Source organism: Chamaea fasciata, unplaced genomic scaffold (assembly GCF_029207755.1).
Source record: "Chamaea fasciata isolate MVZ Bird 193981 ecotype frontalis unplaced genomic scaffold, bChaFas1.0.hap1 SCAF_15, whole genome shotgun sequence".
Taxonomy (NCBI): Eukaryota; Metazoa; Chordata; class Aves; order Passeriformes; family Sylviidae; genus Chamaea; species Chamaea fasciata.
In genome coordinates, this window is record NW_027094100.1 from 16,550,840 (window position 1) to 16,576,414 (window position 25,575).

Genomic DNA, 25,575 nt, shown 5'->3' on the forward strand with positions numbered 1-25,575 from the left:
CTCCTGTCCCTGGACCCTACAGAACTCGGCTGGCCGTGGGTCCCGAGTCCCTCCTCGCCATGGATGAGGGATGAGCCTCTCCCTTTCTCCATGCCCGGAGCAGCTCCTCTCCTGCCCAGCCCAGACTCCAGGGACAAGTCCCAGCCTGAGCAGAGGTTTCTGTGTGTCCCATCCCCGTGCCAGTCACGGGCAGGGCAGGTCTGGTCTGGTCTCTCCCTGAGTCTCCTCCTGCTCCCTTGGACTGCAGGATCCCGTGGAGGGAGGTCACAGCTCCCCGGCAGCTCCTGTTGGGAGGATGTGGAACCCTCCCTTCTGCGGTGCCTGCTCGCTTGTCTCCAGGGCTGGACCATCTCCCAGCAGCAGCTGGAGGTGGGATTTCAGGCAGGAGACCGTTGAACCCTAAGAAAAGCAGGAAATGGGTGTAATTCTCCTTTGGAGGAGTAATGAATAGCAGATCCCCGGAGGAGGCGAGGCCAGCTCAGAAAGCGACGTGAGAAACTCAGCTCATTCCTTGCAGGGCCGCGCTTCCCGAGAGCTCCCCTCTTCCCGCTGCCCTCCAGCCGCTCCCCAGCTCTGCCAGGCCCTCGGCAGCTCCGGCAGCAGCGGGACAGGAGCCACCAGAGTCCCGGCAGGGGTGCCTGATCCCAAACCTGCTCCTGCCAGGTCATGGGGAGCCCGGGCTTGGGACAGCCAGGGGGCCTGGGGACCTGACTGATGTGATTTAGTGGGTGACATCCCGGTTTTGGATGGAGATGAGGTTTAAGGCTGCTTCCAACCCAAACCATGCTGTGACTCCATGACTCAGTGACCTCATAGCTCATGTACAACCTCACTCACTCCTTCCTTATACTCAGGAGCAGGAATTAGAGTATTTTGGGAATAAAGAGAGTGCCAGAGGCAGGGGATGGGAGGGAGGCCACCACAGCCCAGACCACTGGCATGGGCACAGTGCTGGGAACAGCAGGAGCTGCCCCTTGGGGGTGGCTCCCAACCTGGGGAAGCTGCTGGAGCATCCCACAGGTTTCCAACAACCTGGGAGTGCCAGGAAAGCTCCTCTCCAGTCTGGATCCCAGGATCAGCTCAGGCACTGAGCACCAAAGCTCAATCAGCCACCAGGGTTTCATTCTGGGGCCCTGCTGCATCTTCTTGAGGAGATCTCTGGTGCCGCAGAGGGTGGGTGGGGACTGGAGAAACCTTCCTGAACCCTGGAGCAGGACATTGATTAATCAGTGCTTGAATAATTGCAGGGCACTGCAGACATTCTGCTCCCAACGGCCTGGGGAGAGAAGGGATGAGGTGGAGGATCTGGCCAGGGAGGTCACTCACCCCAGCCCGTCCTCGCCTCAGCCTCAGAGCTGCTCCCAGGATTAAACGGTTTCTTTTTTAAAGAGAGATCTAATCTGGTGACAAAAGCTGCAGCAGTGCTGTGAGCCCATCATCTCCCCGAGAAAAGCTCCTCCAGCCTTCAAATGCTCTCACCACTTGGATGCTGGATTTCAATCCAAGGCTGAATCTGCCTCTCTTCAGCTCCAGCCCTGCTCTTGTAACTCCTTGCTGTGGGATTTAAGGGTTCCCTGCTCTGTTTTCCACGTGGGAGGACACAGGCCAGCTGCTCAGATCACCTGATAACAGAGTTTAAGCAGCATCACACCCCTAGGCCTGGCTTTTCCAGCCTGTGGTCGGGTCTGTGGTGCTCCTTCCAGCTCTCCTGGCGCTCCCCTGACATCCCTGAGTGTGGGTGCCAGACAAAGAGCTCCAGCAGGGTGCTATTCACTGATTTCAGCCCCCACACACCAGTGCACAATGATGCCTAATTACTCCTTCACAGACAAATCTGCATCACTGGACCAGGCAGATATTCCTGGGGGGCTTTAACTCACAGCTCCCTTGGTTGCTGGTTAAAAGCCAGGGTTCCTCAGCCCAGCCTGTATGGGCTTGTCCAGAGTCACTACATTCCAAGATCCAGCCTGAGGGCTTCAAACCCAAACTTCAGTCCCAGACATATTCCGGATATCTGCAGTCAAATACCCCCTGACCATTTAACCAGGTGAAAACATCCTCTTCCCTTTTTGTCTCATCACTCCGGGTGTCATTTTCCAGCTTTCCCAGCAAAGATTTCATCTCTTCATCTCCATCATTGATAAAAATGTTTCACAGCAGCGGACGAAGCGTGGGGCCCTGGGGGAGGGAGGTGGGAATAATGCTTCTTTCTGCTCTCTCCCCATTAGCAGCCCCCTCGGAGATCTGCCAGGGAAGCAGTTTGAATCCATTTCATCTGTGCCCTGTTAATTCCTTCTAATGCAAGTTTTAATCAAAATGTCAGGTGGAAGGAAGTCAAATGCCTCGGGGAGATCCGAGTGTGCTCTATCAACACAAGTGCCTCTCTCCCCCAGCCCCGTGATCCTGTCACACAGAGACAACAGCTCTGGGTGATAACCCTGCTGGCCCTGCCACCAACGCTGGCTGCAGCTCCCAAGCCTGGGGACATCACATCACCAGGTGGGACTTGTCCCAGGGGTCCACGTGTGGGTGGAAACCCAGGGGACACCAGCAACCCCCCCTCAGCAATGCCCTCACCACCTTCTCCAAGCCTGGACCCACCTTTCCTCCTCATTATCTGGGGAATGGTGCTCCCCGAGGAACAGGAGCCGCTTTCTGTGACGCTCAGTCCCAAGGTCCATCCCAGGAGGAGCTTCCCGTGTGGCAATGGTGGCGCTCGTGCGGCCTTGAGGGACAAGGGACAGTGATCCTGAGGATGGGGAAGAGCCTTCAGGGCCGGATGAGATTAGAGATGCTCAGCCCCAGTGTCCATCCCAGGAGGAGCTCCCAGCCCGCGTGCCCTGGGATGTGGGGTGGGCCGAGCGCTGTGGGAGGCCCAGGGCTCAGGGGCTTCCCCAGCTTGCAGGATCTTTCATCCTCCGTCACCACAAAGCCAGGCCAGATCTGCATTTGCAGCAGCCCACAGAAGCTGCCTCTGTTGTCTTATTTTTGTTATTTTTGAGAGGATATTTTAGCGCTGAGCACATTCCCTCCTGTTGCCATGGCAGCCGTGACAGGGGTTATATACCGTGAGAAAAATACCAAAATTAATGAGTGAGTGAAAGAGCAGCCAAGAGAAAAACAAGGTTAAAAAAAGAGTTAAAACAGTAATAAAAACAATCTCCCAATAATTTGGCAGCGAGCATCCCACAGGCAAGGCAGGCGGCGAAGGGCCGAGCCCCGCAGCTCCTCGGTGGATCCCGGCCGGGGCTGGCCGCCCGCAGCCCGTGGTCCGAGCGGGGCCGTGGGCCGAGGGATGTGCTGCTCCCACACCATCCCACCGACGCTCCGGATGGGGCTGCGCCCACCCGGCTCCTTCCCCCGCAAACCTGCAGCCCTCGGTGACGCAGGAGGCGAGCGGAGGAGAAGTTCTTTAATGTGCTCATTTCCTCGCATTTGGGTTTTGAGGATCTTTTTGTTTTTAATTGTAGAAACAAGCGGATTGTCAGAACATCTGTGTTATTAGCATTTGCTGCCCAAATCCGAGCTGCTGCTTCTCCTGCGGAGCCCAGAGCTGATGAGAGAGAGAACAGAGGAGCCTTTGAACTCCTAGCAGCAGACGGCAGCCAGGTTGCTGCGTGTGTGTGTTGGGGAGGGGGTATTTATTCTCTTGTAAGGTTCATTTGCTCTCTGTGTTTCCCTTTCTTCTCGCTTTCCCAGAGATTTAGCTGGATGCTCTTCCCTCGCAGGCTTTGTTCTTCTGACAAGGCCCCACCGGCACCACGAAGCAGCTGCCTCCGTGTTCTGCTGGAGCAGCCCAGCACAGGTACCTGGAGCAGCCCAGCACGGAATACCTGGAGCAGCCCAGCACAGGGGACCCAGAGCTTGGGGTGAGCCAGAGCCTCCAGCAGCAGCTCCAGGAGTGGTGGCACTGCCAGCCCTGGAGGGTCTCACGGAATAACTCTGCAGACAGAGCTTCAGCCTGAGGGTTTCTTGTTGCTCAGACTGGCTCTGCTTTCTGGGAATGGTGAAGACAAGGTGAGGATGGGTGACTCATCTGGAACTGGTACATATCAGGATGGAATATTCTTCCCTGTGAGGATGGTGAGACACAGGTTGCCCAGAGATGCTGTGGATGTTCCATCCCTGGAAATGTGTAGGGCAAGGTTGGACAGGGCTTGGAGCACCCTGTGATGGTGCAAGGTGTCCCTGCCAGATAAGGGTGGAATGAGATGGTCTTTGAGGTCCTTTCCAACCAAACCGTTCTGCGACTCTACAATAACGCCCAGGAGAAGGAAGTACAGGGAATGGCAAAGCTTCCTGTGTTGTCAGAGGGCAAGGAGCACTCTGGGAGGGGCTTTCAAAGGCAGTGGGGTGGAGGAGGAAGGCAGAGATGGATGAGGCAGCCCTGGGATGCCAGGCCAGTGGTGGCCTGGACATGGTGTCCCCCCAGGCCACAGGTGCTGCTGGCACTGCGGAGGGCTCTGCCAGGCTGCTCCTCTGGGCTGCTCAGGGGTGGTTCCTGGTGCCAGGACACTTCTCCCCTGCATTCCTAGAGCCTGCACCTGTCCCTCAGAAACGTGTCTGAGCACAGGCTGAGGTGACAGTCACCAGTGTCCCACAAATCAGCGGCATCCAGTGATCCCCGGCACTCCCTGTGCCGCCCCCGATCGGCTGCCCCGTGACTCTTGTGAAATGCAAACCTTTGGTCCCCGGCAATCTCTAAAGTTTGCTGTCCCTGCTTCATGGGCAGCCTTGGATCCACGGGGTCACTCCCTTGCATTCTCCCTTTGCTCCAGCTCTCCGTCCCTCCGAGGAGGGCTGCCAGTTACTGATCCATCAAATCTCCCCTTGTCTCCAGAGAATTCCACTCCCTCTCCCTGCCCAGCTCAGGCTGGATCAGCAGGGCACAGGCTGACAAACCCCACAGCTCCTCTCCCTGCCCCAAAGGTGGGCTGTGACCTTCCCTGGCTTCTCACTTCACATCTTCTGCTAAATCGGCTTCATGTGAATTGACACTCGGAAAAAAAAAAAAAAAACCCGCACACGGACACGGAGGAGCCGAAAGTCTGGGAGGAGAGAGCTGGGCTTTCCATCCTGAGGGATGACTCTCCAGCCCCCTTGTCCTGCCTAGCGGGACGCAGCCCTGCCACGGGCCGAACCCGCTTGTTGCCGGGGGAAAGCGGGGAGATTTGGGAGAAAAGCACGGCAATTTGGGGGGAAAGGGGGTGATTTAGGGGGTGAGATGGAGCCGGGCTGCTCCGAGCAGGCAGGCGCAGCCTCTAGATGGTGCAGTCATGCAGCCGAGCTGAGCATGTGTGCAGCGAAGGGCGCTGCGCAACAGGTTGGCGTAGCTCAGCGGGGAGACGCGCTCCCATCCTCGCTGCGGCGGAGCGGGAAGGACTTTCCACCATCCTGGCGAGAAATCCGCGCCGCAAGCGGCCCGGAAGGCGGGTGAGGGGCAGCGCCACGGGCTGCGCGACCCTCGGAGGGCGCCGGGGGTTTTGGCAGGGTCGGGCTGCAGCTCCAGCCCCTGGCAGGGGGCGAGGCCGCTCCTTGCAGGAGCACGGAGGCGGCGGAGGCAGCGAGGGAAGGGGCAGCCCTGGAACGCGCTGTCCCCAAGCCCCCGGGGGACTTTGCCCGGCCAGGCCAGGTGCCGGGTGAGGAGCCAGCTGTGGGAGAACAGCTTGTGAAGGCATCACAAGGGCGCTGGGAGCCCGCGGGTGCTTTGGGAGTCGCAGGTGCTCCGTGCCTGCTGCGCCCCGACACCCCGCAATAAATAAACGCGTGATTCACCGAGGTGTGACGGCAGGGCACAGCGGCCGCTCCAGCCCCACCACCGCAGCCGGCACAGGAGCTGTGCAGCCCGCCCGTAGCCCTGCCGGGCTGGGGAGCTGCCGAGGGGTGGGCACAGCCCCCGGGGAGCTCAGTGCCACGCACGGACCCTCCCGGCTGCGCCGGCCCGGGTCCCTGGCCCTGTGCAGGGGGGTTGTGGGGCTGTGAAGCGCCGGCTGGAAGAATAAATGAGCGAATTAATTATTAAGAGCACCGAGAGGAGAGTGAAAAGGAAGACCCGAGCCGCACGTTTGCGGGCAGGGAGCGGAGGGGTCCCCAGGCTGAGGGGGCCCGGGGGGCGCCGGGGACCCCCGTTTTGCAGGGGAACGGCGCTGGGCGCGGTGCCGGCAGCCCGGGACCGGGCGGCTCTGCCCGGCAGCCCGGCCGCGCTCGGGATCTGATAAGGAGCCGGAGCTCCACCTCCCCATGGTGGTGGCGGCGAGAGGCGGAGGCAGCGGCGGGCGGGGGGGGAAGGGGCCGTGCCTGCGCTGCGCTTCCCCTGCACATCCTCACACACACCGAGGGACGGAGGCGGGCACGGACCGAGCTGCCCACCGGGGCTGCCTCCAGCCTGAGCCGCCGCTCCGCCGGAGGAGCCGCAGCCCCGGCCCGGGGAGGGGGGCGGTTCCCACGGGACATTTATATATTTTTTGCCCCCCCTCCCCCCTTTTTTCTTTTTTTTTTTTTTTTTTTTAAATTTTTTTTTTTAAATTTTTTTTTTTCCATTTGGTTTTCATCCGTGGATAACGCTCGAGAGGAGCCGGGGGGGGTGGGGGGAGCCCGGTCCCGGCGGGAAGGAGGCGATGGAGACGGCGCGGGACCAGCGCGCAGGGGCTCGGCACGGAGCGCAGCGCCGGCACCATCCAAGTAAGAGCTGCGGCGGGGCCGGGACCCCCGCCCGCAGCCAGGCAGAGCCGCGGGCGGCGGGGGGGGGGTGCGGGATGCCCCGCGCCGGAGCTCGGCGCCGTGCGGGAGCGCGGGGCCGGGCGGCGGCGGGAGCGGCGCTGGCGAGCATCCCGCTCCCGAGCATCCCGCATCCCTCCGCTCCCCTCCGCGCCGCGCTGCGCGGGACTCCGCGGCCAGCGGGGCGGCTCCCGCTTGTCCCCGGTCCCGCCCGGCGCTGCCACTTGTTGTGCGGAGCGGAGCGGAGGGGAGCGCGGCCAGCCCCGCGCAGCCCCGCGCAGCGCAGGGCGGGCGGTGGTTGCGGGAGGGCGGCTGTGGCGGGGGGTGCGCGCGTGTTTCGGGGTGTTTATTTTTCCGCGTGGGGGTGGCCCTGGGTGTGTGTCCCTCGTCCAGCCCTGGGTGTGTGCGCCCGCGGGGTGCGCGGCTGCGTGGGAGCCGCAGAAGTTGCGGGTGAGCCGGGAGCCGGCTGGGAGCGGGGCTGTGCGTGAGCCGGAGCGGCGGGCGCGGGGGGCTGGCGGGGGCGCGCGCCGGGGTGTCCGCGTGGGGTGCGTGCGACACCGGGCTGCGGGGACACGAGTGGGGTGCGCCTGTCTATGTGCGGAGCTGTGCGCTTGTGACGGGGTGTGCGTGCGAGTGAGTGTGTCAGCGGGCGGTGTGTGTGCGTGTGAGCGTGTCAGCCGGCTCTGAGCGTGCGGGTGAGTGTGTCAGCGGGCTCTGAGTGTGTCCGCCGGCTCTGAGTGTGTCAGCCGGCTCTGAGTGTGTCAGCGGGCTCCGCGTGTGTCAGCGGGCTGTGCGTGCCTGCGCCGCGGAGGATCTCTGTTTCCCGATACGCGAGGCTGAGCGCGAAGCCGGCGCCGGCAGAGCGGCTCCCGTGGTTTATTCACGGGTGTCTGCGCGTGTCCGTGTGTGTGTCCGTGCGTGTGTCCGTGCGTGTGTCCGTGTCTCTGTGCGTGTGCGCGGGGCTGGTGGAGCCGCCCGGGGGAGCGGGGGCTCCGCTACCCTCCGCGCCCGCAGCCGGAGCCGGCGGCAGCCGGAGCCTCAGCCCGGGCAGCGCCGCGGGGACCGGGGAGCCTCGGCCGCCGGCAGCGGAGCCCGGCCTCCATGCTCCCTCCCGGCCCCCGCGGCCGGCAGCAGCGGCTCCCCCGGCGCGCTGCGAGGCCGAGGGGACCCTGTCCCCCGTCCCTACGGTCCCCCAGCCCTCCCGGCTGCTTCCCCGGGGCAGAGCCGCTCCCGCTGTGCCCAGCTCCCAGCGGCCCTGCCGGGGTGTTTCAGGCCCGCGACATTTTTGTCTTCCCCCAGGGCCCCTCTCCAGCCGGGGTGGAGGGTGGGATGGCAGCGGGAGGGGACAGGAGCCCGGAGTGGCTGTGGGGGACCCACGGGTGGGAGGATGGCGGGTGCCACTCCAGGGAGGCTCTGACAGGTCTCTCTGCCTCGCTGGCTGCCAGAGTTGGAAGGGATGTGGAGAAGGCAGCAAGAGGAGGGAGGGCCCTGGGCTTTGCCGGCGTTTCATCACTGCCCAGCTCCTCAGGAATGATTCTGGGGTGACGCTGTTGCCAGGCCAGTGGGGTTCCTCCTCGCGGGGTGCTCTGGCTCCGGGCGCTCGGGCCCAGCCTGCAGAAACGCCGAGCAGCCGCAGTGGCAGCCGGAGCTGGAGCAAATCCTGGGACGTGCTACGGAATACCCAGGATTCAGCCCAGCCGTGCTTTCGGCGCAGGACTGACCATCAGCGGCCGTTCTCTCGGCTAACGCGATCCCTCATCTCCGCGTGGAGCTGGCATGAGCTGTTTGCCGCTTGCTGGGATGTTGCTCCAGCTCCGGGTGTCGGAGCAGGGCTGGGGGGTGCGTGGGGCGGGGGATTAGCACTTGTGTGCTCAGCGCAGGGTTTGGACAGACTTGTAAGCCGTGGCTGCGAGCCACGCAATCAGCCGTTGGGAGCAAGGAGAGGCTGGACTTTGGTGCCCATTCCCGAAGCGGTGCTGCCTCCCGTGGAACGGGGCCAGGAGGCTGTGGGAATCACAGGGAGCACAGGCTTGTTCAAGCAGTTGCTTAAATTCGCGGCGCTTTATAACCTCTCTCTCATTAAGGCTTGTTTTTTTTTTTTGGTGTGGATGGCTGAATTCTGTCGGATTTTGCATGCCACTGTCCTCCGAGAGCTTCCCAGTCATGCATTAAGCAGCGTGACTAACGCCTCTCTCATGTGGTTCAGTCTCTCTCACACTCTCCCCGTAGGGAGAATTGTGTTTGTGGAGGAACAGTTGTTTTGGGAGGGGTTTTTATTTTTAAATGCTCTGTGCTTTGCCAGCAGGTTGGAAAAAGGTGCCTGGCACCAGAGAAGAAAGTGTGGGATGGTCCTTAGATCCCATGGGAAAATAGCCTGGTGCCTTGGACTGGTCCCTGGGAAGCCTGTGTCTCCTGCACAGACGTGCTTGTGGAGGCTTCCTCCTCCTCCTCCTCCTCCTCTTCCTCCTCCTCCTCACGCCCAGCTCTGGGCTCTCACGTCTGTGATGTGTCATTTGCACCCCTGGGTGCTCAGCAGGATTCCTGACCCTGCTGATTCCTTATCCTGCCGAGCCCAGGGCCCCTCGTGCCTTCCAGCACTGCCCCTCAGGCTCTCAGCCCCTCTCCTCCTCCTGCTCTCCTGCTCTGCAGGGTTCCTTCCTTCACCTGCAGGAATGGGTTCAGACTCCAGCCCTGGTTTTGGAGCAGAAATCCTGGGTGCTGGGCACCTTTGAGTGACACCCTTCCTCCTCCAGGCTGGCACAGGGCTTCCAGCTGCTGGGCCCTCCCTTCCCAGCTCCCTGAGCCGTGTGAGGCATCAGCACTGCCTGGAGACTTTCCCCTTTCCCTGTGATCTTTCACCTCGCACCAGGGTTTAGTCAGGACGTGGCTACGTCACCGGCAGCCAGGGCCCAGCCCAGGGCAAACAGCCCAGAGCAAACATCCCAGCAGCGGGCACGGTGCCTCTCCCAGCCTGGGCATCCTCCGGGAGCTCTTTCCCAGCAGCTGGAGCTGGCCATCTTCCCTGACCCCACTCACAGCCGTCCCCAGTGAGAGTGCAGGGCTGACGGAGCCGGGGTAGGTGCACCCTGGGGAGGCAGCTGGATGTGGGGGGTCTGGAGTGAGCACACCCCGGGGGTGTGTTAGACACGAGCGTGACCCAGGTGCCAGTGCCCCCGCACGGTGACATCACACACATCCACGGGCGGCGGTGCCAGGGGCATGCGCACACGTGGGCACACGCACCATGGGGGCACACACAGGGTGGGGGCACACACACCATGGGGGGCACACACACCGTGGGGGTGCACACACCGTGGGGACACACACACACCGTGGGGGCACACACACCGTGGGGACACACACACCGTGGGGGCACACGCACCGTGGGGGCACACGCACATGCAGGGTGTGTGCAGGTCACACCTGGGGCACGGGCCCAGGGCAGGCAGGGATGTGCTCCTTGCCCCGTTTGACACACCTGCACACCCTGCTGGGGCACAGGTGTGATGTGTGTGCCTTTCCCTACGGACACACAGCTGTGCTCTGGGCAGGTGCACACCCCTGGAGTGCTCATAGTGCACACCCAGCACACACACACACACACACACACACACACACACACACACACACACACACACACACAAACACAAACACAAACACAAACACAAACACACACACACGTGTGCAAACACTGCCTGTGCTGGTGCAGAGATCTGTTGTGTTTCTGCTCGGCTCCTGACCTCCTCCATCCTCAGCCTGGTCCAGGGATGAAAGAGGTCTTGCTGTCCTCATCCCTTCCTCCTGGAATCACACATCCCGGTGCCAGTGTGAGCAGTTCTGCAGAGCCCCAGCCAGCTGGGAATGGCTCTGCTCTGCACACGAAGGAAGTGGCAGGACAAGAGAGCAGAGGCAAGCTTGACTTCAGGGCCACAGTCTCCTCTCCAGGCACGGAGATATATTTTCACTGTGGAGGCAGAGCTCATCTCTTCCGTGTCGCATGTCCATGGGGAAGCAGAGGGGTGGAGGGACGGGAAGCTGTTGGCTCGTGGGCAGTTCCAAGGAGGACAGTGCAGGGTGTTCCACTTGCTGATGGTCCGTACAGTGCCAGGCTAACTGGGAACTGGGCACTTGCTGTGTGGCACCACGGAGGGGGATGGTGATGGAGGGCTTGCCCATGGAGCATTTTCTTATCCTTGGGTATAGAGTATGGAGAGAGGGAGCGATGGGAGCAGGGTGATGCTGTGGGCCTTGGCAGATGTTTGTGGCTGTTAATTTTAGGGCATCCAATCCGTGGGTTTTTGGATGCCACTGAGCTGCGTTGAACCCCTTTATGCTCACGGCTCAGCAGAAGCTGTGTGGGTGCTCCTGGACCCTGGAGGAAGAAAGCGTGTTCCCAGAATGGAAACCAGGGAATGGGAAAGCTGGTGGCCAACCACGGCATCAGACAGGGGCTTGGTAGCTGGGCATGAGGCTTAGAGGGGTCAGTCTGTGGGGCTGGCAGTGTGCCTGGCATGGCCTGGGCAGTGTGTGGGCACAGGAAAGAGGTGCCACGGCAGGGGCAGCGGTGCAGGGGTGCAGCAGTGCAGGGGTGTCTCTGCAATGCAGTGGGGCAGCACTCCGGGCACTGCCGCTGCAGCAGTGGGGTGGGCACTGGCACAGAGTGGGCACCCAGTGCGTGCCATGTCCCAGACTGGAGTGGGAGGGAATGGGAAGGAACAGTGTGTCTGCAGTGAGGAAGGGAACAGGAGCTGCTGGCGCAGGGTGTGGGGTTGCCTAGTGACTGTGCAGCGAGGGGGATGCTGTGCTGCCGTTGCAGTGTGCTGGGGCTGGGCACTGCCGAGGGCTGCCCAGGGGCGTTCCTGCACTGCAGCACAGCCTGGGCAGGGTCCCGGTGTCCCTCTGACTGCCAGGAGCACCGGGGGTGGCAGTGCTCCACAGGCAGTGCAGGAGGGATGATGCTCAGGGCCCCTGCATCCCTGCAGTGCCGGGTGGGTGGTGCCTCTGTACCTCGCAGTGCGAGGCTGGCAGTGCCACTGTGCTGGCAGTGCAGCAAGGGCAGTGCTGCTCTTTTCCTGCCACAGCGGAGCCCCACGGCCCTGCAGTGCTGGACGAGTGGCAGCCCTGCATCTCCGCAGTGCCCTGTGGCCCTGCAGTGCCCTACAGCCCTGCAGTGCCGGACAGGCGGCATCCCTGGAGCGCCTCGTGTTCCTGCAGTGCTGGATGGGCAGCAGTCCTGCATTCCTGCAGCGTCCTGTGTCCCCAAAGTGATGGCTGCTGCTGTTCCTGCAGCACAGGCAGTGATGGATGGGAGGGAGCTGTATGCTGGCAGTGCCCCATGTCCCTGCAGTGCTGGGTGCATGGCAGCCCTGCATCCCTGCAGCGAGCCATGGCCCTCCATCCCTGTGTGGGTGGCAGCCCTGCATCCCTGCAGTGCCCTGTGTCGCTGGGTGGGTGTCATCCCTGTATTCCTTCAGTGTCCCATGTCCCTGCAACACCAGACAGGTGTCAGCCCCACATCCCTGCAGTGCTGGATGGGTGTCAGCCCCACATCCCTGCAGGGCAGGCAGAACTCCCTGTTTGGTGCTCCCGTTTCTGCGGTGCTGGCAGCTGCGTGCAGAGCCCGCGTGTCCCTGCTGTGCATGGCAGGCAGTGCCCCTGCATTGGTGGCACACAATGCTCCTGTGTTTGGGTGGTGAGAAGCTGTCTCGGAGTCTGGCCGGCTCCCATCGGGTTGTTGGCAGCAGGCTGCCTGCAGTCCACCCTGTTACTGTGCCTCGTTGGGTCTAATTACAGTTGGTGTGGTGACGAAGAGGGTGGACAGTGGCAGGAGTGGCTTCCTGCAAGTGACAGGGCTGAGGTTTCAATGACAGGGTTACTCACTCCAGCAGGGCGTTGGAGGAACTTTGCAAGCTGGGACGGGTCCTCTGGGGCCCTGGAGGCTGCCAGGAGCCAGCCCCAGCAGCCCCTTCCCTTTGGGAACTGTGCCAGGACCATGTGCAGCCCCACATGGCACAGTGGGATAAGCCAGGGAAGTGGGCTGGTCCCTAACCTCCGGTGTCTGTGTCTCCTCCAGCTCCCCTGCAGCGCAGGATGAACCCGCTGGCATCCTGCCTGGGCCTGTGGCTCCTCTGCCAGCTCCCTGCCCTGGCCTCGGGGACACGTGTGGTCTACAAAGTGCAGGAGGAACAACCCCCCAACAGCCTCATAGGGAGCCTGGCCTCCGACTACGGCTTACCGGACATGGGGCACCTCTACAAGCTGGAGGTGGGGGCCCCGTACCTCCGTGTGGATGGCAAGACTGGGGACATCTACACCACTGAGACCTCCATCGACCGGGAGAACCTGCGGGAGTGCCAGCACCTGCTGCCCGGAGAGCCCTGCTTCCTGGAGTTTGAGGTGTCCATCACTAACCTGAACGCCAACAGCAGTCCGCGCCTGCTCGAGGGGAAGATCGAGGTGCTCGATATCAATGACAACACCCCCAACTTCGCCTCGCCCGTCCTCACCCTCTCCATCCCCGAGAACACCAACATCGGGACGCTCTTCCCCATCCCCCTGGCCATGGACCGGGACTCGGGCCCCAACGGCGTTGCCTCCTATGAGCTGATGGCTGGTCGGGAAGCGCAGGAGCTCTTTGGGCTGCAGGTGGCCGAGGACCAGGATGAGAAGCAGCCTCAGCTGATCGTCATGGGGAACCTGGACCGGGAGCAGTGGGACTCCTACGATCTGACCATCAAGGTGCAGGATGGGGGGAACCCCCCGCGGGCCAGCAGTGCCCTGCTCCGCATCACCATACTGGACATGAACGACAACGCGCCCAAGTTCGAGAAGGCCCTGTACGAGGCAGAGCTCTCCGAAAACAGCCCTGTGGGGCACTCTGTCCTCCAGGTGAGTGCAGGGGACTCTTCTCTTTTCTGTTTCTCCTCCTGCCTGGCTGCAGGGACAACCCAGGAGCATCCACATGGCCGTGGTTCCACCAGGGAGGAGGGAGGGTTGGATGGAGGAGCCCACAGTGTCATCCGGGGCCAGCGGGCAGGCAGGTCCCTTTGATGTCTGCTCAAACGAGGTTGGAGAGGACACCCAGGAAGGCACAGCTGGAATGCGGCTGCGGGACACGGCTGAGGGGCAGCAGCAGGGCTGCAGGGAGCAGGGTACTGGGTTATTGGGAGAGCTGGGACCTGAGGGTCACCAGGAATCTGTCTTGAGGCCAGGGTGGTCTCAGTGATGCCTGCAGACAAGACATAGACCCTTTCATAAGTTGCATTCCCTTGGCCACTCCATGGAAACTCAGGAGGTGGGGATGGGGAGCATCTGTGCTGCCCATGCACAGGGCCGGCCATGGCTCCAGAGGTGCCCTGCTGTCTGCAGGGAGCGGGGGCTCTGCCTCGTCATGGGCAGCACTGCAAACTGGCCTGGAGAGCCCAAGGGGCTGGATCTTGGTGGATTTGGCTTGGAGGGGGCATTGAGATGATAGTAGTTGACATCTGTTTATCTGCAGCTGCCATCTTAATAAGCGGAGCGCGGCCAGCTCTCATCTGCCTGCTAATTCTGATGTGAATTTTTTAAGAATTCATTTTTCACTGTTAAGAGAATGGGAGTTGGAAGCAGATAAGGGAGCTGCATGGCCGGGAGGAGAATGGGCTGAGACGCCGCTGCTGCCATTGCTCAGCTTTTATCTTTCAGGGGGAAAATGACTTCCGCCTGTTTTGTGAGTGGAGGTAAAAGGTGGAATTTACATTTAACAACTTTCGTTCTCCATCCAAATCTGCTGAGCAAGATAACGGCAGAGCAGCAAATGGTGCAGAGAAGAGGCTGCTCAGAGAGCCGATTAGGGAGGCAAATGTTAGACAAACCTCATCTTCTTTAGAAAGCAAATAATAGGCATGGAGGCAGGTTTATGGGGATGCAGGGCTCCTGGCGAGCAGGCAGGGATGTACAGTGCTGTGCAGGGCCCAGGCAGCCCCAGTCCCTGCTTGGCCGCATCGCCGGATGCCGCGATGGAGCTGCTGCAGCTCCGCACATCGCTGCCTCCCTCCTTGCCCTCACCTGAGCCAGGCAGCTGCTCCAGCCCCTCCTCGGGGGCACAGCTGGAGCTGTCCCTCCCTGCTGCTGGCTGGGTCTCAGCAGCACTTCCATGGCTCCGGAGGATTCCCTGCATGCCGGAGCCAGCCGGGAGGGGAGCACAGCCAACCGGCCCAGCCGGTTTCTCCGGAAGAGCGAGGCAAAGCCTCCGTGCCTGAGGGCGGCTCCCAGCTGCTCTGCCGGTCCCAGGGTCTTTGCCCCACAGTCCTTGGCCCCAGAAGAGGAAATCCTGGTTTTTCCCCCTGGCTGTCCCCAGGGAAGGCCGTGGCGGTTAGCAGCGGGGCTCGTTCCGTCGTGCCCCCATTTTGCTCACCGGTTGTCCCTCTGTCCCCCAGGTGAAAGCCAACGATTCGGATCAGGGCGCCAACGCTGAGATCGACTACTCCTTCCACCAGGCCTCGGACATGGTGCGGCGGCTGCTGCGCCTGGACCGCGCCACGGGGCTCATCACCGTGCAGGGCCCCATCGACCGCGAGGACATCGGCACCCTCAAATTCTCTGTCATGGCCAAAGACAAGGGCGCCAACCCCAAGAGCGCCCGCACACAGGTGGTGGTCACCATCAAGGACATGAACGACAACGCACCCTCCATAGAGATCCGGGGCATAGGGTTGGTCACCCACCAGGATGGCATGGCCAATATCTCGGAGGACGTGCCAGTAGAGACAGCAGTGGCTCTGGTGCAGGTGTCTGACCGAGATGAGGGTGAAAACTCCGTGGTGACCTGCGTGGTGGCCGGTGATGTCCCGTTCCAGCTGCGCCAGGCCAGTGAGACAGGGAGTGACAGCAAGAAGAAATATTTCCTGCAGACCACCACGCCGCTGGACTACGAGTCGGTGAAGGAGTACACGATTGAGATTGTGGCCGTGGACTCGGGGAACCCGCCCCTCTCCAGCACCAACTCCTTGAAGGTGCAGGTGATGGACGTCAATGACAACGCCCCTGTCTTCAGCCAGAGCTTCACTGAGGTGGCCTTCCCTGAGAACAATGAGCCTGATGAGCTGGTCATGGAGGTGAGTGCCACTGATGCTGACAGCGGCTCCAACGCCAAGCTGGTTTATTCCCTGGTGACAGACCCCTCCTCCAAGGGCGCCTTCACCATTGACCCTGACTCCGGGGAGATCCGGGTGAAGGCGGTGCTGGACCGAGAGCAGCGGGAACGCTACGAGTTCTTGGTGGTGGCGGAAGATAAGGGCAGCCCCAGCAAGCAGGGCACAGCGTCTGTGGCCATCAACGTCATGGACAGGAATGACAATGACCCCAAGTTCATGCTGAGCGGCTACAACTTCTCGGTGATGGAGAACATGCCGCCACTCAGCCCCGTGGGCATGGTGACGGTCATCGATGCTGACAAAGGAGAAAACGCCCGGATCCAGCTGTCGGTGGAGCAAGACAACGGGGATTTTGTCATCCAAAATGGCACTGGCACCATCCTCTCCAGCATCTCTTTTGACCGGGAGCAGCAGAGCACCTACACCTTCCGACTCAAGGCGGTGGACGGTGGGGATCCCCCCAGGTCTGCCTACGTGGGGGTGACCATCAACGTCTTGGATGAGAATGACAACGCCCCCTTCATCACTTCCCCCTCCAACGCCACCTACAAGCACATCCTGCCCCACACCAGCCCCGGCCAACAGGTGAGCAAGGTCAAGGCGGAGGACATCGACTCCGGCATCAACGCCGAGCTGATCTACAGCATCACAGGAGGAAACCCCTTCGAGCTCTTCCAGATCTCCCCGCAGAGCGGAGACATCACCCTGGAGAAGGAGATCCTGCGCAAGCACCACGGCCTGCACCGCCTGGTCGTGCGCGTCAACGACAAGGGCAAGCCCTCGCGGCATGGCACGGCCCTGGTGCACTTCTACGTCAACGAGACGCTGGCCAACCGCACGCTGCTGGACACGCTGGTGGGGCACAGCCTGGACACCCCTCTGGACATCGACATTGCCGGCGACCCTGAGTACGAGCGCAGCAAGCAGCGGAGCAACATCCTCTTCGGGGTCATCGCCGGCATCGTGGCCGTCACCCTGGTCATCGTGCTGGTGGTCCTGGTGCGCTACTGCCGGCAGCGCGAGGCCAAAAGCGGCTACCAGGCGGGCAAGAAGGAGACCAAGGACCTGTACGCGCCCAAGCAAGCCAGCAAGAGTGGGAAGAGCAAGAGCAAGGTGAAGAAGAGCAAGTCTCCCAAGCCACCCAAACCCACGGAAGATGAGGAGGAGACGGGGCTGCAGAAATCGCTCAAGTTCAACCTCATGAACGACTCTGTCAGCGACAGCCCCCGGATCCACCTGCCCCTGAACTACCCTCCGGGCAGCCCGGACCTGGGCCGCCACTACCGCTCCAACTCGCCGCTGCCCTCCATCCAGCTGCAGCCTCAGTCACCGTCCGCCTCCAAGAAGCACCAAGTGGTGCAGGACCTGCCGGCCACCAACACCTTTGTTGGCACCGGGGACAACAACTCGACGGGCTCCGAGCAGTACTCGGACTACAGCTACCGCACCAATCCCCAGAAATACACCAACAAGCAGGTAGGAGAGCTCATCCTGAGGCCGGCAGCGGCGTCCCCGCTGCACCGGGGAGCCATCTGGACAGAGGTGTGGGAGTGAGTGTGGACTCGCCCCCAGCCCTGCATGTGTGGCCCAGGGGGCTGGCGTTGGACTACCCCGGAGCCGAGCCACAGAGCCTGGGCGTGGTGCGGGGAGGGGATGGGGATGGTGCGGGAGAGGCCAAAAACTGTCCGAGCCCTTGTCAGAGCTCCCGGGGCTGGGTCCTGGTGGCGCTGCCTGGGTGATGGTGATGCGAAGGGCACTTGCATGCGTGTGGCTCTGCATGTGGGGCTCCGGGCAGGGAATGCCACCCACCTGCGTCCCCTTTGGGGACCACTCTAACAGCACCAAGGAGGGCGATGCCCACCCTCCCATCCCTCCCTCCGCTTGGGCTGGCTCATGGGGAGGAGGGACTGGTCCTGCTCCTGCCACAGCTGGGTTCCAGCCCTGCCCTGCTCCAGGGAGCAGTTGGGAAGGCTCTGGCCTCACTGTTGCCAGCCCGGCTCTGCTGGTGTGGCTGAACCTGCCACCATCCCTGCACCAGGGCGCCTCAAAGGGAGCTCTGCGCCCGCTGCGGCTGCCTGGGCAGGTGGGGCTGGGTGGAGGAGCAAAACTCTGCCTTTTTCCCAGGCTCAGGCTCCGGCTTCCCCCAGGCACGGGCCCTCTGCCACAGCCGGTGCGGTGAAATCCAGGCTTCCCTTAGCATGAGCACCGGGCCTGGAGCTGTGGCTCTGCGGGAGAGGGTCCGCAGGTCCTGGTGACACGGAAATGGCCCATCCGTGTGGTGGGGCTGGGGCTGTGCTGGGGGCCGGGGGAGAGGGGCACTGGGGTCCCTGCTGCGGTCGGGTCACTGCTCTTGGTGTCACCGGGGGGTTCTCTGCGTGCGGGGCAGGGCGGAGGCAGGTCTTGGCTGCTCGCTGGTGTGCACTGGAGCTTGGAGCTGAGCCACGAGGTCGTGGGCTGAGCGCAGAGCTTGCAGGACCCTCCTTCTCGGGCTGTCTGGCCACTTAGGAGCTTGCACTACGTTTCTGCTTTGGCACTTCTGTCCTTAACCAGCCAGGGAGGGAGAGGGGGAGCGAGTGCCTGTGGCTTTGCCTTCTTCCTGGGGCCCCATGGGTGAGGACCACCCACTCCCCCCCGTGCTGTACCCCCTGTGCCCCATGAGATCCCTGCCCCTTTCTTTGTACCCCAGTGAGCGGCAGGCTGGGCTCCTGCCGTGGGGCTGAGCTCAGCTGCCCTGTTGGATTTGACTTCAATAAAGTTTTCTATTTTTGACCGGTTGTGCCTTATTTTCCCTGCTGCCCCTGAGGAGGCTCTCACTCCCAGCAATTTCCCAGGCATATTTCCCATGTCCTTGGCCACCGGAGCACTCAGGCCCTGTGGACGCCAGAAGTGATGCTCATGTGGGTCGGCCATCTCCACAAACCCTCCAGCACATCAGTCCATGATGCTGACCCGTCATCGCCAGGTTGACATGTCCCATGTCCAGTCACTACCTGGCCCTCTGAAAATGTTCCCTCAGGACAGGGCTCCCAACACCTGCACACACACACACACACACACACACACACACACACACACAAATGCGTGGATGTGGACGCAGTCTGAACCACGGCCCAGCTCGCCCAGCTTTCATTTCATTTCACGCCAACCTCCTCCCTCAAAGCTTCTCTTGGTGGACCCCCACATCATCTTGAGCCACAGCCACGTCCCACAGCCCGAGCGTGCGGAGCAGATCCCTGTGCCTGGCTAGCCTGACCCAAATCCCGCCGGCACGGGCTGGCAGCCGCCGGCTCCGCGCGCCGCAGTGCTGCAATGAGGGCGCACGCGGTTGCAGATGGAGCCTTGGCGTGTCAGCAGTGCTGGATCCTGGCGCTCCCCCACCCCACGAGGTGATGGGAAGCAGAGATCCTCTCAGAAAGGCTTGCTGGAGTGGTCCTGCTCCCCACGCAGATGGCTCTGCCCTGTATGGGATCTCCTGGCGGGATGGGTGGGAGTGATGCCAATGCCACGGGGCTCGCTCAGGGTCTTGTCTCCAGCTGCTTGGAGAAAAGATGGATCCTGGTAGGCAGGAACAGTCCAAGACCCCTCTCCCACTATCCCAGTAGCCCATCTCAGGGACCCCCTCCCTGGCCACCCATTCTTGTTTCTCCTGGTTTTTCTTCCGAACTAGGGCACCCATCCCTGCTCCTGTCACACCAGTTCACCTCTTCCCCAGGGCCTCCAGTGGCCTCGCCAGGCTGCCGGGCCCGAGGAGCCCTGGCGCTGGGAGAGATTAGATCAGCTGGGGAAACCAGTGGTTCTGGCTTCGGTGGTTTGAGCCCTGTGCCAGCCTTGGCTCTCACAGCCTCCTCGTTTGTTTTGCTAACAGCATAAGGTTTTATCTTGAACCATCCAGGAAGTGTCTGGGCCTCCTGGGCAGGCAGGGCTGGGACCCGCGGGGAGATGTGATGGCTGCAGAGGAGGAAAGGAGACACCAGCAACCACCTCAATAAGTGCTCCCCGCAGGGCTGGGCAGGGCAGTCTGGGGGCTTGGCTCAGCCCTGCTATCTGCTTCCCTTTGGGAACTTTCTGAGAGAAGTTTCCCTTCCTTCCTTGTCCTCAGCAGCTCTTTGATGAACCTGGGGTGAGAACTCAGGTGCTGGCGTGGGGAGGGGCTCTTTTTTCTGCCTGGCTCCCAGGCTTCATCCTTTTTTACCGGGAGGGGATATTCTACATCCTTTCCCGAGAACTAGCCCGGGTCCTTACAGCCCCCCACCACCCGGGAAGGTGACTGGAGTGGTGTGAACTTCAGCGAGCTCAGCGGAGGTTCCTACACCTGCCCGCGGGCTGGGAGCACGGTGCAGCATTAATTACTCTCCGCGGGAGGGGAGGAGAGGAACATTGTAGCTGTAATGGACAGAAATGAAATCATCTTGTTTGAGAATTTAGCTCAGAGTCTCCATAAATTGCAGGTTTAGGTGCTGGCAGATGTCTGGGAAAGTCTCCCACTGTCCTGGGTCAGTGGGTTTTCTCAAGGTCGTTCACGTGGAATGAGCTGATAAATGGATCCAGCAAGGAGCTGCAGATGGAGCTGAGGGTTCATGGGGGACCTGCCCTGCTTTTCCCCAGTTTCAGAGACACGCTGTGCTGGGAGCAGCTCCTCCACTCTGTGAATCAGCTCCTGCTCCTGGGATCGACCGGGCTGGGGTCAGATTTGGCTCTGCTGGGCTGAGATCGAATGAGAGAGGTGTCGTTGAGGGGCTGCAGATCCCTGGATCTGCTGGGAGAATTGGCTGTGTCAAAGCACAGCAGCTTGTGAGCATCACTGGGGTGCCTAGGGGTGCTGGAGGAGCACAGGACGGGGTGGGGGGTGGGTCGTGCACCGTGCTGGGGCATTGGTGAGGATGCTGAGGGCACCACGGGCAAGGCAGGAAGGTGTGGTGGCTCCTGGCACGTCTGTGCTGGGGACATGGGTTGATGGCAGGGAGTGAGAGCACCGTGGGGTATTTGGGACCTCAAAATGAGGAGCTTCAGCCACGGAAGAAGAGCAAGCCCCGGGTACAGGCTGGGTGTGCAGCCAGAGCAGCGTGGGCGTGCGCAGGCTGCGCTGCGGGGGGAGGTGACAGCGGGGTGTACCCAGCCTGCGCCCCTGCGTGGGAGGTGACAGCGGGATGCTCGCTGCCAGCACCCTGTGCAGGTGGCACGGAGGGGAGCACGGTTTCTGTAACAAGGAGGGGCAGGGACACACTGTGTGTCAGGGGTAGGGAATGCAGGGGATGCAGCCAGGGTCTCCCCGGGGGGAGGTGGCACAGGACAGGGTACAAGCCCTGTCCCCAAGGAGGTGGCAGTGGGGACTGTGCAGCCTGGACTGTGGTAGGAGGTGGCACAGGGGGTGCACAGCCCCAGGGAGAGGGGGGCTGTGCTCTGTGGAGGGTGGCAGTGGGGTGGACAGTGACAACAGGTCACAGCAGGGTGGGCAGCCTTGGCCAGATGACAACTCTGTGAGCAGTGTCTGCAAAGAGACAGTGGCACTTACTGTCCTACCCCATCAGGGAGGCCATCAGGTCTTTCCTGCCTGGCAGGGCCCGGCCCCACCAGTGCTGAGGACCTCATCCTTTCTCTCTTGAAGGCTCACCCAGCTTGTGCTCCTTGCCTGGGGCTCCCCACATGGGGCTGGCTGACAGCACTGCCCCGTTCCCCTCTTGCCATTCCTCCCTGCCCTCCTCTTCCTTCCCACAGCCTCAGCCTCTCCCCTGCCCGATGCCCTTGGAGCCAGCGTTGGCCTTTCCTAGCTTGGATCTGGGGAACTCCTCCTTTATCCCCCCCCACCCCAAATCTTCCCACTTCTTTCACAGCTGTGTCTGCTCCTCTCCACCCTCTCTCCTGATCTCTCCCTACACCCTGGCTTTCCCCAGCCTCTCTTGACCGTGCTGGCCCCAGTACAGAGGGATGCTGAGCCCTCCCAGCGCAGGGCTGAGCCCCTGGCTGGCTCTGCCGGCCGAGCTGTGGATCCTGGGGGATGAAAGCCCTGGCTGTGTGTGCAGCCGCCCGCTCCAAGCCTCCCTGATTGATATTCCCAGCACTGCTCTGCCCGCTCGGCCGGGCTCTCAGCTGCAGTGCTGTTCCCTGGAGTGGGGCCCAGCCCTGCAGGCTGCTTCACCCGACACCCAAATCCTGGGGCAGAACCCAGGGCTGTCACAGGGTGTGTCCCCGTGGTCCCGGTGTGTCCCCGTGGTCCCTGCATGCCCCCAGGCACTCTGTGGCCCCTCAGCCCATGGAGCACCCAGAGGCTGTGGGTGGGGTGAAGCACAGAGGGTGGGATGCAGCTGGAGGGGGTGGAGGGTGGGGTGTTCCCGGGTGAGGGCAGAGCTGGGTTGTTCTGGGATGTTCTGGGATGGGATGGAAGGAGGTTGGAGTAATGAGAGGGTGCAGGATGTAGGACAGGCCAGGGAGGGTGTTGTGGAGGGAACAAGGGCTAAGGAATGCCTGGAGCAAAGGGCACAGAGTGGCTGGAATTGTGTCAGGGCTGGGGAGGGCTGCCCTGGCAGCCGTGGGACAGCAGCAAAGGGGTGCCTGCTGTGTTCTGGTGTCCCTGGAGCTGCTGGCCAGCTGGGACCCCCAGAGTGAATGGCCCCCCTGTGTGGGGCCATGCCCGGGCAGCTCCCAGAGAGTCCCTCTGTGGTGTGTGGGGTGTTGGACACTCAGCCCTTGTGGCGCCCTGGCAACTCTCCCTCTGGTTGGCACATCCTTTGGAATGCTGAGCCCCGTGCCAGGCCAGAATCACCTTCCTGCCCCTCCGCCCTCCTCCCCACACCCCTGTCCTGTGAGAGCACCTGCCAGGAGCCCTGGGCACGGCCCATCCCCAGGGCACGGCTGTGCTGCCATTGCACAACCCACCCCTGCTCCTGGGAGAAACCAAGATGGTCAGGGGAGATTATTCCAAAGGAGACTCTTCCTGCAGTGCCCCGATCCTTCAGCACCCCAGAAAGCACAGAGAACTCAGCTGGGGCACAGGAGGACTGAACAGGGGTAAGGAGGTCACCCCTGGCGTCTTGGTGCCCCTTTTCTTGTCACCTCTGGCTGTGCCTGTAGCACCCACCAGTCCACCTGGGTGAAGCTCAGCCTTGGCTTCACCTCTGGAGTCAGATCTGCGACTCAGACTCACTCAGCTTTCCCCCAACAAGTCCTTCCATGACCTTGACTTTTGTCCTGACCCTTTCTGTACTTCAAGGAGAGCCACAAAAAAGATGGAGAGAGATTTTACACAGACAGAGAGTGATAGGACAAGGGAAACTCTTTTAAACTAAAAGAGGAGAGATTTAGATGTGATACTGGGAAGGAATTGTTCCCTGGGAGGGTGGGCAGGCCCTGGGACAGGGTGCCCAGAGCAGCTGTGGCTGCCCCTGGATCCGTGGCAGTGTCTGAGGCCAGGCTGTTCAGGCCTTGGAGCAGCCTGGGACAGTGGAAGGTGTCACTGCCCATGGCAGGGGGTGGCACTGGATGGGCTTTAAGGCTCCTTCCAACTCAAACCATTCCATGATTCTATTCTCTGACTTTCTGAACTTTTCTGGAGGTCTCTGCACCCTTGAGGACCTGTTTTCCATACCCTACCTGTAGTAAAGGCTTCCTTTCCCAGTGTGATTCCCAACCCAACCCTCTCTCAAGAGGAAGAGAAGGTCAGGCAGAGGACCAGAAAGAAAACAACTCCCCCAGATCCCTTACAAAACATTCCTGGTTGTTTTGCATCAATGCCTTGTGTGGTGGAAGCTGTTTACTGCCTCAGCCCTTCAGCTGCTTGCAGGGAAGCGTGGGTGGGTTTGTGGTGGGAGCGTGGGCTGTGACCTGCCAGGAGAGCAGGAGGAAGCTCCAGCACCTCATCATTCCCATCCTTCTGGCACTCACAGCCAGGCCTTGTGGGTCCTGCCCAGAGATCCCTGAAAACGCCCCTTCCCCAGGATGTAAACATCCTCCCGAGCTCGCAAAACACCCACTCTGATCTCCTATCTGCACACGGCACAGGGATCCTGGCGCGTTCCATCCAAGTTCAGAGGTGTCCTTTGGGGAGGGCAGCGAATCCCCACCTCTCTCCCTGGGAGCTGATCCCACTCCAGAGCTGTCGGAGCAGCGTGCCCTGATTCAGCTCCTCGGAGACATCTTGAAAGGCCCGAGCAACCTGAAAGCCTGCAGCTATCCTGCTCCCACATGGCCTGGTTTCCACATCCTCCCTGGTTTCCACATCCTCCCAGCTCCTTGGGCTCGGGAACAGCCACCTGAGATCTGGCCCTGCTGGGGGGGACCTCGTGGCTGAGCTCTGGACTGAGGTCCTGCTGGAAGTGTCCTGCTGGAGCGATGGGTGATGCTCCTCTCACACTCATCCATTCATCCTCCGGCTCGTTCATCAAAAGCATTTGAGCCCCGTGGAAGCAAAACCCGTGTTTCGGGTGATTGAAGAGCCCTTTGTTCTCATTCAGGCTGGGCAAGACCTTTTGGGGTGTTGTGATTCCAGGCCCTGCAAGTGCCTGGAGGAGCTTGGGTGGGTTTTTTTTTTCCAAGGATTTCAAGTGGATCACAGTTTATTAGGGAGTAGCAGGGTGTCTCTTGCCCAGAGAGCTCAGAAAGCTTTGCTATGTGCTGGAAATTTGTCTGGAGCCAGGGTCTGGTTTGGCCAAGGATGTGACTGCAATCCTGGGATTTGAGGAGCTCATCTATCCCAGGGGTCCCTGCCAGTGGGAATGGGAATTGGAGCAGTGCAGGCAAGATAAGTGGCCCTAAGAAGCCTTCCTACGACTTGTCTTACCTGTTTGATGTCTCCAAAGGAAGGTTTGTCTCACCCGGTATCACCATTCATCAGGAGGTGCAGACCACTAAGGTGAGGGCTGTGCCCATCTCTGCAGTGTGTGGGTGCCCAGGCCTCTGGGACAGGTGCAATTCCTTGGGCAAACAGGAAAAGCTGCTGCCCTTCGACTGTGGAAATCGAGCCGGTTGCAAAACAAGTTTGCCCTCAGGAAAATTTTCAATTTGAAAGCAAATCAGGAAGAATTGACAGTTCTTCCCCCTATTTCCCAAGTCAATCAGAATACATATTATATACAATTTTTTTTTTCTAGTGATTTCTAAAGGCATGACTCTGCCTGACCTTTTTGAGTTGAGCTCCATAATTAATACTTGGCTGGAGTCCTGAAGTGAAAGGTACCTTTGCAAGAGCATCATTTTTTCATTTTCACGTGTCAGCAAAGATCTCCCCCCACGCCCCAACCCTGAAACAAGGAGCTCGCTTGAATAATGATCTGGTTTCAGCAAATTGACAGGTTTTCCGTGGAAAGGCTTCCATGGAAGCATTCCTGGTTATCTCCCTTTTTTTTTTAATAGAGTCCTGAGTCTACAGCTTCGGACCCCCTGCTCTCCCCAGAGCCTTCAACCCTCCCTGTCAGCTCCACTGGGTGCAACTGGGAGCCAGATTAGCTCATTATTTTCCCAGCATTATTTTTCCACTCTGCAGCTGTTGGATTCCTCGAGGGTTTTATTCAAGTGTTGCCCCTGGTTCCGGAAGCTTTTTCTCCCTGGGATCTTCAGATGGTTTTAATGTGATTATGAGGCCTCCTGCTGCGTCCAGGGCAATTTCCACTCCACACCAACCATCTCCAGAATAGCTCCATTATCAGCTGGATGGTGACAGGCATTCCAGGACAGCACGGCCAGGCCAATTTAGACATCATTCCACAAAGATAATGACCCCTTTCGATTTTAC

The 25,575-nt window shown here is 61.0% G+C and overlaps 1 protein-coding gene across 2 annotated transcripts in view; it reads left to right on the forward strand.

Annotated features, from left to right (window-relative positions):
* Positions 1 to 6,477: 6,477 nt before the first annotated feature.
* Positions 6,478 to 25,575, forward strand: part of PCDH1 (protocadherin 1) — a 53,460-nt gene continuing 34,362 nt past the window's right edge. For both annotated transcript variants that reach the window (XM_066197318.1, XM_066197319.1), the window contains exons 1-3: positions 6,478 to 6,681; positions 12,791 to 13,605; positions 15,135 to 17,327. In XM_066197318.1, coding sequence (XP_066053415.1) covers positions 6,618 to 6,681; positions 12,791 to 13,605; positions 15,135 to 17,327 — 3,072 coding nt within the window. In that variant the 5' untranslated portion in view covers positions 6,478 to 6,617. The remainder of the gene's footprint in view (positions 6,682 to 12,790; positions 13,606 to 15,134; positions 17,328 to 25,575) is intronic.